We start from the raw sequence: 13,563 nt of genomic DNA, 5'->3' as shown, positions 1-13,563 counted from the left end.
AACCCAAAACAGACAGGAGTCGCCCAAAGAAAGCAGCACCCAGCAACCCTGCCATGAGTCAGCATGAGGCAGGCCCAGCCCCTTCCAGGGGAGCCTGATTAAGGATCAGGCTCAGCTGCTGGGCTGGGCTGGGCTGTTACTGCTTCTTGTCCCAAGACCAAGTCTTAATAGCAACTTCTCTGCCTTGGCCGCCTAAACTTTTTTTTTTCCTTGTGGCTGGAAAGAAGTGTCACATTTTGCTCACTCCCAGCCTCCCCCACCCCCTTCCCAGAGAACGTGTGCAGTGTGTAGGGGGTGCTGTGAACCACCTCCAGCTTTCTCGGGTGGCTGCTGGAAGTTAAGTTTCAACTCCTCTCATTGTCACGCTATGAAGTTCCACGGGAAGCCCAGGACCCAGACAGCTGCTTTCCTGCCTCTTTGCTGGCTCTTTCTGAAGATTCTGCAACCAGGGCACAGCCACCTTTATAACAACCGCTATGCTGGGTAAGTGGAGTGACTCCCATGCCCTGCGTTTATTTGGACAAGGGGGCTGGCGTGCTCCTGAGTGTGCCTCACTTTTTCTGATCTGCAGTCTCTGCATGAGGCTGCACACTCTCCTGGTCCCCTGGATCTAACATAACCCAGCTCCTGGCTCTTCAGTTCAGCTCACTAAGAGAATGTGGTGGGCACCAGTCTGGCTTTTCATATTCCGTACGTTGTGCCAACCTCAGCCGTGAATCTCGCTTTGAATGGAATTCTGTCTTTGGGGTAGCCAGAGCCAGCATTTGCAGTATTTGCTTGGTGGATGCTCAGTGTGAAGGATGCTGTTGTACCACGTGAATTCTGACCTGAAAACTAAAGCCTCTCCTTTAGAATTACATGCAAGATCTGTGGGTTGAAATTCACCAGTGATTAATTTAAGAACTGAGTGAGATTTTCGTGTGTGCTTGTTAGTCTATAGAGTGGTTATTAGGAAGATTTTCGAATCTGAGCAATGCAAATGACTCGACTCAAAATAAGCAAAATAAAAGTAGCCAACTGTAAAATTATGGGTATTTTTCTGAATCAAAAACAGAGGGAGAAACACAGTTCTCCCCTGTCTACAGGTTAGCATGCTTTGTATATGCTTTTCTTAAGGAGGTGCTCGGCTGGGTATAAAGCTGTGTATTACTATGCATGTTCTTATTATCCTGAAGGCTTGCTGAGGTGTAGACAGCATGCGCTTTGCTCAAATTTGCAGGGGGCCGTGCTTTGACTCTGGAAATTATGGCATGCCTGCCTTTTTAGAGCTGGAAGAACTTTAAACAGATCCTTTAGTTCCTTTTACAGAGGAGGAAGACCAGTGTCTTAAATCTTTTTAGTATACTGTATTCAATAATCACTAGTTGAGAAAAGTTTGCATATAGATCTGAATTATGACCAGGCAGTGTCCAGTGTCTTAAAGCAAAGTTGTTCTTTTTAGGTATAAGAAAGATGAATTTGTAAGTGTAACTGTGAAAAACGGAATTTTATTATTTCCCTTTTTCTCCCAAGAAGTCTGGGTTCTCATTACATTGTTTACAGAGGAACATTTAAAAACATGTCCTCAGTTTTAGAGAATGCAAATAGAGGTGGGGGTGTTGGTGGAGGTAGGGGCAAGATGGTAAGATGATCCCCAACTTCCCCACCCCGGTGTTTCCAGGAGGAACAGGAAGAAGTTAATATTTGAGGGCTGCTTTTTGGTCTGGACACACGAGGTCTGGGCTTTACAACCTGTCATTTGTCACCTCCCTTGGAGGTCTGGGTAAAGCAGCCCGTGTTAAGGACTGGTAGTATAGGCTAAGGTTATGGAGGAGTGACTTCTGACTCTCTTGGCTGAAGTGTGGTGACAGGATAAATGTACTCCACAGATTTAGACATGCCTGGGTGACACAGGCCCTCACTCCTCCACTCAGCTGTGGCCCTGTCCTTAATTATTTCTGTGTGTGGTGCTCCTCAATGACAGGGTACCAGCCTGCTTCAGCTGAGCAGGTGTGCACTTCCCTAAGCACCACTTTGTAGAGGAAATGTAGAGAGAGCCCCTTCATATAGAATTTGTGGCAACTGAAGGCCTTTTGGGGAAGTTGTATTATCTCCTCTCTGTCCTGCAATGGAAGTCATAATAGTCATTGTCTCTTAAGTTGGTCCCAAATGTATAAACTTCCAGGTGTCTGAATGTTGGAAGGAAAACAAACAAACAAACAAACAAACAAACAAACAAAAAACAGGTGAAACAATGAGAAGCTGAAGAAGCAAGCCTTAAATGTCTATCACAGCAGAAAGAGTTTCTTTAAAATCAGAAATATTTCTGAATACTCTTAACACTAAAAGATGAAGGATTGGGGCCAATGCATGGTGTGGTGGTTACGGCACTGAACTCCCACATGGCCAACTGTGGTTTGAATCCCTGACTCCATGGCTTTAAAATCATGCCAAGGGCATTTATGTGTGTGCCCAAAACCCAGGAGGAGAATATGGGAGAAGGAATTGCCACATGGCCATTCCTCCTGGGGGTGGTGGTGGTGGTGATTTCTCATTTTTCTCTCACTGTCTCTCTCTGGCAAATGCACATGTCCTATAGCAAAAAAAAACTTTTTAGAAAGAAAAAGAAGGATTTGGAGGGGCAGGCAGTGATATGTTCTGCAAGGCTGACCCAGGTGGAAAGGTTCTGGGTTCATGCCAGGCATCTCCCTGAGTACATAGGGTATGCATATGCCCAGGTCTGGCTGAAAGTAGGAGAGGATTTCAGAACCACCAATACTATTGTATTTCTATGTCACTCTTTCTCATGAAAGAAATAAATAAAACTTTTTTTTTTAATTGAAGAGGTTTTTGCTATAGGGTGCATGCGCTCGCCAGAAAGAGAGAGACAGAGAGACAGAAAGCGAGAAATCACCCCCCACAGGGCGGGGGGTGGCCATGCCGCAATCCCTTCTCCTCCATTCTCCTCTTGGTATCTTGGACATGCACGCACACACACTCAGCGTGAGTTTAAGCCACCGGGTCTAGTACTTGAACCATGGGTGACTACATGGGAGTCCAGCAACATAGCCATTACGCTAACTGCTGGTCCCATAAATAAAACTTTTTTAAAAAGGAGGATTTTAACTTACCTTCATAAGTCATTCTCTCATTACCAAAGACAGAAATGCTGCTGAGATTTGGGAGCATTTTGTTTTATTTACTCAGGAACTGCTTTCTTCAAGTTTAGCTTTCTGGGAACAAGAATCTGATAGGAAGACATGATAGAATAGTATTTAGCATTATTTTTGACTGGCTTTACCTGTCTAAAGTTATCATTCTAAGCTACCTTATTCTTATCACTTAACAAATTTAGAGGTTCTTTTGTTAATTATGTGGCAGCCTTATTTCTTGTGTTTCCATAGAAATATTTCTGTGGATCTTGGTTTAATCTAATATTAATCTAATATTAAACCAAGATTATGCTTAGGGCCCTACCATTTGAGGGCCCTAAGCATAAATAAAAAGAAAGCTCAAGGCAGACCTGCATGTATCCTGAAGCCGTGAAAGAGCTCAGTTCTCCATATAAGTCAACTGGTAACAACTGGATCGCACCAGCTGTGTGACAAATGCTTAGAAAAAGGCAAATCTACATTTCTCAGGAGAACAAATAGACATAGAAAAACTACAAGGAAAATCTGATGACAAAAGTGATACATTCATGGGGGCTGGACAGTGGTACAGTATAAAACATGACACTGTGAGGCAGATCCACATGGTATGTTCCATGTTCAAGTATGAAGAGCCCCCGAGTATGCCAGGCATGCACGTGCACATGACCCAGGACTGACTGGAGTCAGGGGATGGATCCCAGTATCAAGACCTGGGTGGGAGAAAGGTGCTTGTATGTGCGTCTTTCCTCAGAAGAAATTATTGTTTTAATAGTAAAATATTTTAAAAAGTGGATACCTTTTTGGATAACTATTAAGTTACTCACTTACAAGGAAGATTTAAAAATACATAGAAAAGTAATGAAGCCTTGTATGGAAAATAACTTCAAATCATATTGATTTTCTGCTTTTGGAGGGCTTTAAGGGCTACAAATGTCAAGACAAACATTTGGGTGATAAACAAATGTCAGTCAGTGAGTGCGACTCCTGCACTAGTAAGCATGACTCTGTGTTCTCTTCTTTCCCCTTATCTCCTTGTTTTCCTGGAAGCAGACCTAGTTATTATACTGTGATGTTGAGTGCAAAAACTAAGGATCCCCAGCATCTATAGGAAAATATAGTATTTTTTGTAGTGATAAAAGAGAAACAAATTCTGGCAACTTTATAGAATTAACATAGTTAAAATTTTTGAGAACTGCTATCCCATACTGTCTTTGTGCCAGTCAGTGTAGTGTAAATACTGAAGTACTCCTGCCTGGGTTTCAATTTCTGCTTTCTTACACTTAGATCTGCTACCTTGGGCAAGTTCCTTAACCTCTTTGAGCCTCAGATTCCTTACCTGAGACAGTGGGAATAGTATTAGAACCTTTCTCTCCAAGCTTTTGTGAGGATTCAAGCAATAGCATGGGCATTGCATGATTCTTAGCACCTAGTAAGCATGTACTCAATAGGGTGGTGAAAGAGCCAATACTTACCAATACTTGATATAAACATTTATGAAGACATTAATAATTTTCTCATCAACCTCATGCAGTTGATATTCCACTTACAGATAAGCAAAATAAGGTACAGTGGCCCCCGCCCCAATCCATGGGGGATAAGTTCTAAGACCCCCATTGGATACCTGAAACCATAGAACGTATCACATCCTATATATAGTATGTTTTTTCTATTCATACATATCTATGATAAAGCTAAATTTATAAATTAGGCACAGTAAGAGATGGACAATAATTAATAATAAAATAGAGCAATTATAATATACTATAATAAAAATTGTGTGGTGGTAGTCTCTTTCTCCTAAAATATCTTGTACTACAGTCACCAATTTGCTGATCAGGGTTGACTGAATAACTGAAACCTCAGGAAATAAAACTGCAGGTAAGTGGGGGAGGAGGCTACTGAATAGACTGGGCAGCCCAAGTTCACAAATAAAAAAACCCAAGGTCACTACTAGGACACAGTCAGGGTTCTCCCATAGCTCTGGACTGTACAAACCGTAATTCTCACTCTACCATCCATTCTGGTATAGAAAAGAACTAGTGTTGAGAAAAAAATGAAGACTCAAATCTTGTTTTGGGAACTGCTCATTTCAGGACAGTGAAGAAAAGAAATAGGGGAAATTGGAAGCTTAATCTTGGCCACCTTCTCTAGAGTGAGGAGTCACCAATTGTAAATCATTATTAGAAAAGCAGGCAGAGCCCATAGGGATAGAAAGCCAATGACCCAGTCTGCACCCACTGGTTCTGGCATTCTAATGGGAAGTGTCACCTTTCAGCCTGAGAAGGGTTTTGATTTAGATGGTAACTTGTATGTTCAGCCTTTTTATTCTTCATTATGATTGCTTACTTAATGAGCTTTACTTTGTGTCAATTACCCTTTTATTTCATTCCTTAAAAAAATAAGATCTATCTCTAGTTTCTTCTATTCCTATAAAATATACTCCATGAGCCCTTTTCTATTCCTTAAAAATGGCCTCCAGCCACATCCAGGACTTAGTCTGAATGAAGGTAGATTTCTTTTAACTGATCTGCCTTTTTCTAGTCCTCTCTCACACAGGTGATCTTACTAAAGTAAGTTTTATCACTTCCTTGCTCAAAGACCTACTTTGGCTCTCTAGTGTTAACTACATCGAATCTCAAATCCTCTGCTTAGATTTCAAGGAATCTAATATCAGACTTTCTTGGTTTCTTGGATTTCTGCCTCTGTCTCACTCTTTCTCAGCTCTAAATCTCCCATCTAGTGAGGTGGGAGAAGTGAAGAGTTTCAGCACCCTATGCTGTCTGTAAGCAAAGCAGGTGGTATGCATCCACAGCAAGTGCCTAAAGTAAGAAGCCATCGCAACTCATGAGTAATAGGTTGTGTACATACGTTGGAGCATTAGGAACTTTAAAGAATGTGTGCTGCATTCTAAGGTTGGATTTGAACCTTTTCCCCACAAGTCAGTGGTGGCTAATGGGATAGTTCTCCAGTGTCTTCTGGAACTTCCTTTTAGCTCTTGCTTCTTACTAATGGTGAAATAGTTTTAGTTTTCCTTATGACCACCTCAAAGTACAGTCCCCAAGTGCTTGATCATTTATCAGCTCATTATATCAAAAGTTTTCTTCCTGGGGTATGTTCTGTGTGTTAAGGCCTTCTGCTTTGCTTGTTAAAGATGTGTGATGCTGTAGCTCTCTACTCCTCTGACCTGAACTCAAAAGAAAACTCTCCTCCTTGGGGATCGGTACCCCCTCTGCCTACTGAGCTAGTGGAAGAGGGAGTGTTTCAAATCCTTCTGGGCCACATTCCCCTTGAAGCCCAATCTGATAATGGAACCTTTATTTTATGGCACCAGGGTTCTTTCTGGGTAATACCATTAAGCATAATCACTTCCACCCCCTGAAAAGCAGTAAAAAGGCTGTTAATGTTCATAACTTTGCAGCCTATATTATGCAAACTATACAAAAGCACAACATGTTTTTCTGTCTTTGTAAATGGAATTACTGAACAGAAAATGAAAATTCTTTTGGTTACTTGTTTTAAAGTCTTTATAATGATCAATCAGTAGATAACTGGTTTATTGTATTAGAATTTGCTTCTTTAATAAATGCCTTCTCAAGCCTTCAGGCATCAGCTTCTTTAGGATAAAGTGGAATGCAGAACATGAAGCTTTGGTATCTTTTTCTGAGTAGTATCATAAATTCCCTAAAAAAAATATTTCATTAAACACTGAAGCAAACTTCAAAAAACCACCACTTTTTCCAAGTGTATTTTGAAACTAGAAAACTACTTTCTTATTTTAGTAAAGATACTATTTGGTTTGTCTTATTTCTCCCCCTTATTTTTGTTTTCTTGTTTTTTCATATAACAAAGAACCACAAACCTCACTGGCTTACATGAGAACTGCATGTCTCTCCCATGTAAACTCCAGAACGTCATGGCTGACTGGTGGTATCAGAGAAGAGACTCCTGTCTCACAGTTCTGCCATGTTCAACACTCAGCTCCAAAATATGGCTCAAGAAGGATCTTTTAGCTTTCATATTTCTCAGGAAAATAGAAAGGAAAAATCACTCTCCTTATCTATAAGGCCACTGTCCAGAAGTTCGAATTTCCTACTGGCCAGAATTAGTTGGGTAACCTTGGCTATAAGGAAGGATGTGAAAAATGGCCTTTAATCATATGGAGGCCAGATCTGAGGGAGTACAGTAGAGATAACTAGTAGTCTCTACCTGAATGGTCATGCTGATGTTCAATTGCTGCCAACCCATTCTCCCTTCTACTTAGTTATACTGAGAAAAATAATCTCTGCACTTCAATTTTGCACTTCAAGCAGATTAAGTGTGCATTTTATTCTGTAAATGCTGTTTATTAAACCACAGAATTTCAAAACTAGAGAGAAAAATAAGCAACGAAAAAAAAGCAACCTCATAGCCTCACGTCTTTAAATAATACATTAGGAAGCAGAACGCCATAGAGGTAAAAGGATTTGCAGAGCTAGTGACAAAGTTAAGACCGAATCCGAGGTCAGCTGAGTGCACAGCATTCTTACAGTTGGCGATTCTGCCTTTGGTGAATTCAGAAATCTTCTTACTCTTTCCTATCCCCTAGAGTTATTGGGATGAAGTCAAGTGATTTGGAAAGTCTGGGAAGTGTTTAATGAGGGAAGATTTTATTTCATGTCTGTAAATATTTGTGGGGTGTCTGTCTTGCTGCTAGTCTGAGATTACAGAGATGAAAGAGCTGTCCATGTGCACAGCATAATGAGGAAGTCAGGCAGGTAAACAAACAACTCCAACTCTGGAGTTGTGAATCGAGAGAAAATGCCTGGTGCCATGTTAGTGTGGGAGAGGGGTAACCCAATCCAGATGGAAGGATAGTGAGATGGTCAAGAGAGGCTTCTTGGTTGTGATATGAGTATTAAGTAAAAAACAGGAATATGAGTGAATTATTAAAAAGGCAATGTATTTTTCATTTTTCTTTTTCATTTTTTAAACTAATCTTTCTCTTTCTTAATTGTAGAGCCTGTGCATGCACATGTGAATAAGAGAGAGGGAGAAGAAGGAGGACCCACACAGATCTGGTCATACTGTGATCCCCTTCCTCATTCTCCTGCCCAGTGGACCCAGGGCACTCATGTGCAGGCCCAGCATGTTTCAGAATGACTGGGTCTTAGGGATTCAAACTACCATCACCATGTGGGAATCAGACTTCTCTTGAGTAGCATATTACCACTGCACCATGGATCCAAACCTGTTTTCTTATAAATGACTGGTACTGGAAGGATATGGCCCAGTTCCTAGACAAAAAAAAAGCAAGTAGAAATTAAGTTAAGGCTTTCCATACACAAGGAGACTATCAGTGCAAAGAACTACAGGAGAGAGAGTTTGGTCAAGCCTAGGAAATTAGAGCAATTAGGTATGGCTGCAATAGAAAGTATTTATGTTTGTGAGATGAGAGGTGAGGAAAGCCTGCACAGGTGTGTGAGGTAATGATATGCATTGTGTCCCTCTCCCCCAAAGATGACAAGGTAGTAATGAAAATCCTAAGCAGGAAGTATAGGTGATTAGATTTTCTTTCAGGTATTTTCCATAGAGTGTGCACACTAGCCAGAGGTAGCAAGACAGTGAGAAATCAATGCATCCTAGACTGGCCAAGATGCAATTCCTTCTCCTCCATTCTCCTCCTGGGATTTTTGGCATGAATTTTAAGCCACCAGCTCTGGGACTTGAACAGTAGTTGGCCATGTGGGAGTCAAATGCCTTAACCACCACATCACAAGGAGATGGGACTTTTAAAATGTTTTATCTACCATTACTGAGAAGGAAAGACTTGAAGGTTGAACATTAGCAGTGACCATAGTAATAGGACATAAGACCTGGCTTAAGAAAATAACAGTGGATGGGAAAAGAAAGAATCAATTGGGGAAATATTCAGGAGGTAGAATTTTCTTTTTTTTCTTTTTTCTTTTTTTTTTTAAGAGGTTTTTGCTATAGGGCGTGTGCGCTCGCCAGACAGACAGACACAGAGAGAGAGAGACAGAAAGCGAGAAATCGCTCCCCAGGGGAGATGGACACGCCACAATCCCTTCTCCTCTTGGGATCTTGGGCACGCATGCACACGCGCCCAGCATGAGTTTTAAGCCACCAGGTCTGGGACGCGAAACACGGTCGACTACATGGGAGTCCAGCGACATAGCCATTATACTAACTGCTTGTCCAAGGAGGTAGAATTTTCACAAATAATTAACTAGAGAGAGGGAAGAGAGAATAAATTGATTCTCAGAATTGGGTAATCATGCTAAGGCCTTTGTAAAGGAGGTAAATCCCTTTGTAGATATGTATAGTTTGAGACACCCCAAGGAGCTCAATTGGATAGATGGGTCTGGATTTTAAGAGAGAGATTTAGAATATGAACTAGGGCCAGTAGCTTACATGTAAACAGAATTTCTTGAACCTTTGAGTGTGGGCTGGAACATCCAGGCAGCACTCGTTACATGGAAAGGAAAAAGCCAGGTGAATAAAGCAGTGAGGAAAGCTAGAGGAGAAAGTACAATAGAAGGCCTAGAATGAGAGTAAAAAATCCAGGAGATATTAGATAAGGGAAAACGAGATACAAGAAGGGAGTGTCACATCAAGTACTGCAAAGTAGGACCCATTGGCTTGGTCATTAAGGAAATCATCTGTGCTATCATCAAAGGTGCTTTAGACATAGTAGGGAATGGAAACCTGAGCACAGTAGGTTGAGGACTGACTAAGGTATGATGCAATTAGTGGTGAGGCTAGACAAAAATTTCAAGGAGCTTGTCCATGATGGGAATGTACAGATGGGGGTGGGGAATTGATAGCTAGAGATAAAGGAAAGTTTTGCAATTTTGCTTTGAATTCTTAGGATAGTTATATTCACATTGTATACCAGGTGATAGAACTGAGAAGGAGAGCCTATAGATAAAGAAGAGACAGAGGGAAAGGGATGGAGTTTGGTCTCTGAAAAGAAAGAAATATTGGCCTCTTTGCTCTGTAAAGTAGGAGGTGAAGTCCTTATCCTATAGTACATAGTGGATAGGGGACCCAGTTAAAGGAAAGTAGATTTAGAGATAAGATATTCCTGGGGGAAAGACTCAAGACCTTTAGGAAGATCACCAAGCATTACTAAGCATCCAGGTGATTATAGAGATAGTATCTTCATCTCTTGCTGTGATGCTAACAGAAACACCCGAGACTGGGTTAAATACAAAAATAGATAGATAGATAGATAGATAGATAGATAGATAGATAGATAGATAGATAGATAGAGGCTTATTTGACTCACAAGTCCAGTGAGTGGAAAGTTCAAAGGTATGAGGCTTATATCAGGCCACTATATCACAACATGGCCAACAGATGCAGAGAGGTTGGTGGACACGTACAGAGAGGGATACCTATGAACAATGAACAGCCATCCTCCTTTTCTAACAACCTGCTCTCTTGAGAACTAACCCCTTGTCGTGAGAGTTAGAATTCTCTGGGTCTTAGAAGACATCATTAATACATTTTTGAGAGTGATGCTTCCCTGATCCATTCACCCCCATTAGGTCTCACCACTTTCCAACACCGTTACACTAGGGACTAAATTCTAAAATATGAACATTTGGAGAACAAAGCATTTTCCAAACCATGGCAGATGGTGAGGTTATAATAGAACCATGAACACAGCTCCATAGTTTTCTTCAGGATCATGACCATGCACCCCATGAACCTTCATCATTTATTCTATTACATTCCCACAAAAAGGTCAGACTATTCTTTATGCCCATAGGGAATCAAACAGTAAATCAAGCAATATTATTGTCAGAAATCTCCCCAAACCTCACCCATTCTCTGCCCTTCTCTTCTCTGTGTCTGGAAGGTTGGCCTCTGTGGAATATGTATCTGGCTCCTTTCCCTAGCAGGCAGATGGAGGGCAGGAAGAGAGAAAAGTCGGGGAATTTTTTTCCTTGTCCATCCTTCCTGATTCTGACAGTAACTACCAACCTCTACAACAATTCCTCGCAACTTCTCCAAGAGCCAGCTCTCTCCGTTCTCTGGAAGTATAATTATTTTGGGGGAGGCAGGTGGGCTTCTTTTGTCCCTTTAGATCCAAGGTTAACAAATCTCTGGGCTTCAGCATCCCATTTCTGCTTTCTTACCCTGCCTGCACCTCTGTGCCTAGCCCTTCTATTCAAGTCTCTTCAGTTATGTCATTTAAGCAGGATTCTATTTCTGCTGGGACCCTGACTGGTGGGCTAACTAAGCTGGAATTGAAAGTTAAAAGAAAACACATTTAACTCTGAAGATATGTGTTAAAGCAATTTCTGGAGCTCTTAAATCAAAGAGGGTAAAAATGTAATAGCAATGGAAGAAAGAAAAGGAAAAGGTTTCCCCTAATTTGTATTTTTCTAGCACTGAATGAGATGATGTTGTCCTTTATAGATCATAATGCAAAGTATTAAGTAAATTATTATGCTAACATTAGTTAGAAAGTCTCTCACATAGACACATCCTTTTCCAAAGTTGCCTATATTTCTATTACCCTCTATCTTTCTAGAGAATTCACATGAAAATTTCTTAGTGTCCTTTTAGCCAAATGAATGAGTCTCCTTTCTCCCTTCTTTGTTAGAGAACTGGAGGGTCCATCCTTTTGTCCATCTCTACAGTCCTCCCATCTTATCTCATTCCACAAGCACTTATTGACCAAGAACCATGAGTACCAAAGGCCACTAGACATCATGCCTTAGCCCCGAGAGAGGTTAGGCATCTGCCAAGTAGTTGTACAGCCAGTGTCTTTGCAGACAGAGCGTCAGTCTCTGCCTCTGAGGTCGTCGTTTTGCACTTGCAGGATTTGTAACCATTTGTACATGAAAGACCCCATTGGCTGTATTTTCCTTTCCCCCATCTGCCTTGCAGAATATCTTCATCTACTCAGATGACTTTATAAATCACCTAAATGTCTACCAGCTTCCTTTTTTAAAATTTTAACACCATAATGAAGACGCAAGCTTTGTAATCAGATATGATTGGGGTTTGTACAGAAGGTCTGATGAAGTGATAGTAATCCTTCTAGCCATTGAAATTGCTATGATATTAGAGATTGGAGGCTTTTGGGTGAGTCTGTGTAGAAACTTGGAATAATTAGAAATTTTCTGCTAAAAAAAAAAAATTAAGTTCTTGACTTACATAGCAGAAAAGAGGACATGTACCGAGGGGTCTAGTTTTCCCTGAGTTTTCAGACTTTTTTTTTTCCTTGAGAGGTTTTTCTATAGGGTGTATGTGCTTGCCAGAAAGACAGAGGAGCCAGAGAGACAGAAAGCGAGAAATCACCCCCCAGGGGGGATGGCCACGCCACAATCCCTTCTCCTTTCTCCTCTTGGGATCTTGGGCACGCACGCACAAGTTCCTGGTGTGAGTTGAAGCCACCAGATCCAGGACTTGAACTGCAGTTGACTACATGGGAGTCCAGTGACATAGCATTTCCACCATCTGCTGGTCCCTGAGTTTTCGGACTTCTGTGTGGAAGCAAAGAGAATTGACTGTCAGTGGTAAGTAGAAAGTCAACACAAGATACGATAGGAGAATCACTTTAGTATTTAGGAGAGAAATATAGTCTGCCTTGTTCTCTGCCCGAAATGAGGGTTTTCTTTCTTCTTTTTTTTTTTTTTTCTATAGGAGCCTAGTGTGCTTAAAATAGTACAGTCTCTAAACAGCTGTTCTAAACTCTCTCCAGTTACTTTAAGACTTCCCCCAACACACATATACCTATACCATCCCTTAATGCCACCCCTGACCCCAAACCTTTTACTAAATAAAAGTAAAGAAATGTGTCTTTACTTTTTTTTTTTTTTTTTTTTTTTTTGAGATGTTTTTGTTATAGGGCAGATCTACTCACCAGAAAGACAGAGAGAAAGCAAGAAATCACCCGGGGGGTGGGGGGGGGGGGGCCCAATCCCTTCTCCTCCATTCTCCTCTTGGGATCTTGGGCATGCACGCACACATGCCTGGTGTGAGTTTAAGCCACCAGGTCTGGGACTTGAACCACAGTCGGCTACATGGGAGTCCAGCGACATAGCCATTACACTAATTGCTGGTTCTGAGAAATGTGTCTTTACTGATGGGATGTAGACAGTATGGCATTTGACCTGAATTGTCTCCATTTCTATCCTTCCTATTAAACTCCTGGTGCCTTCTGGTTCATCTTTTCTTTCCAAGACTACATCTCATTCATTCAGTCAGCATTGTTGATTGAATGCCTACCATGTACTCAAGACTGGTCTAAGGTCTAGGGTTATAGGAATTCAGATACTAGGAATATAGTACTGCTTTTGGAAATAGGGAATAAAACCAAGTGTCTTGGATTTACATTTTAATGGGATGGTGGAAAATTAATATACCACAGTGTTCAGTTCTGATAAGGAATATGAAAAGAGATACTGTGTAGAAAGGG

At 41.2% G+C, this 13,563-nt stretch overlaps 1 protein-coding gene across 1 annotated transcript in view; it reads left to right on the top strand.

Moving 5' to 3' along the window:
• The first annotated feature begins 367 nt into the window (after nucleotides 1-367).
• CPA6 (carboxypeptidase A6) overlaps nucleotides 368-13,563 on the top strand; it is a 371,754-nt gene continuing 358,558 nt past the window's right edge. The window contains exon 1 of the mRNA XM_006150464.2: nucleotides 368-483. Within this exon, the coding sequence (XP_006150526.1) occupies nucleotides 368-483 (116 nt within the window). The remainder of the gene's footprint in view (nucleotides 484-13,563) is intronic.

This window comes from Tupaia chinensis, unplaced genomic scaffold, assembly GCF_000334495.1.
Source record: "Tupaia chinensis unplaced genomic scaffold, TupChi_1.0 Scaffold000288_2, whole genome shotgun sequence".
NCBI classification, from domain to species: Eukaryota; Metazoa; Chordata; class Mammalia; order Scandentia; family Tupaiidae; genus Tupaia; species Tupaia belangeri.
Note: the sequence above shows the minus strand (reverse complement) of the source record. Positions and strands in the feature narration are given on the sequence as shown.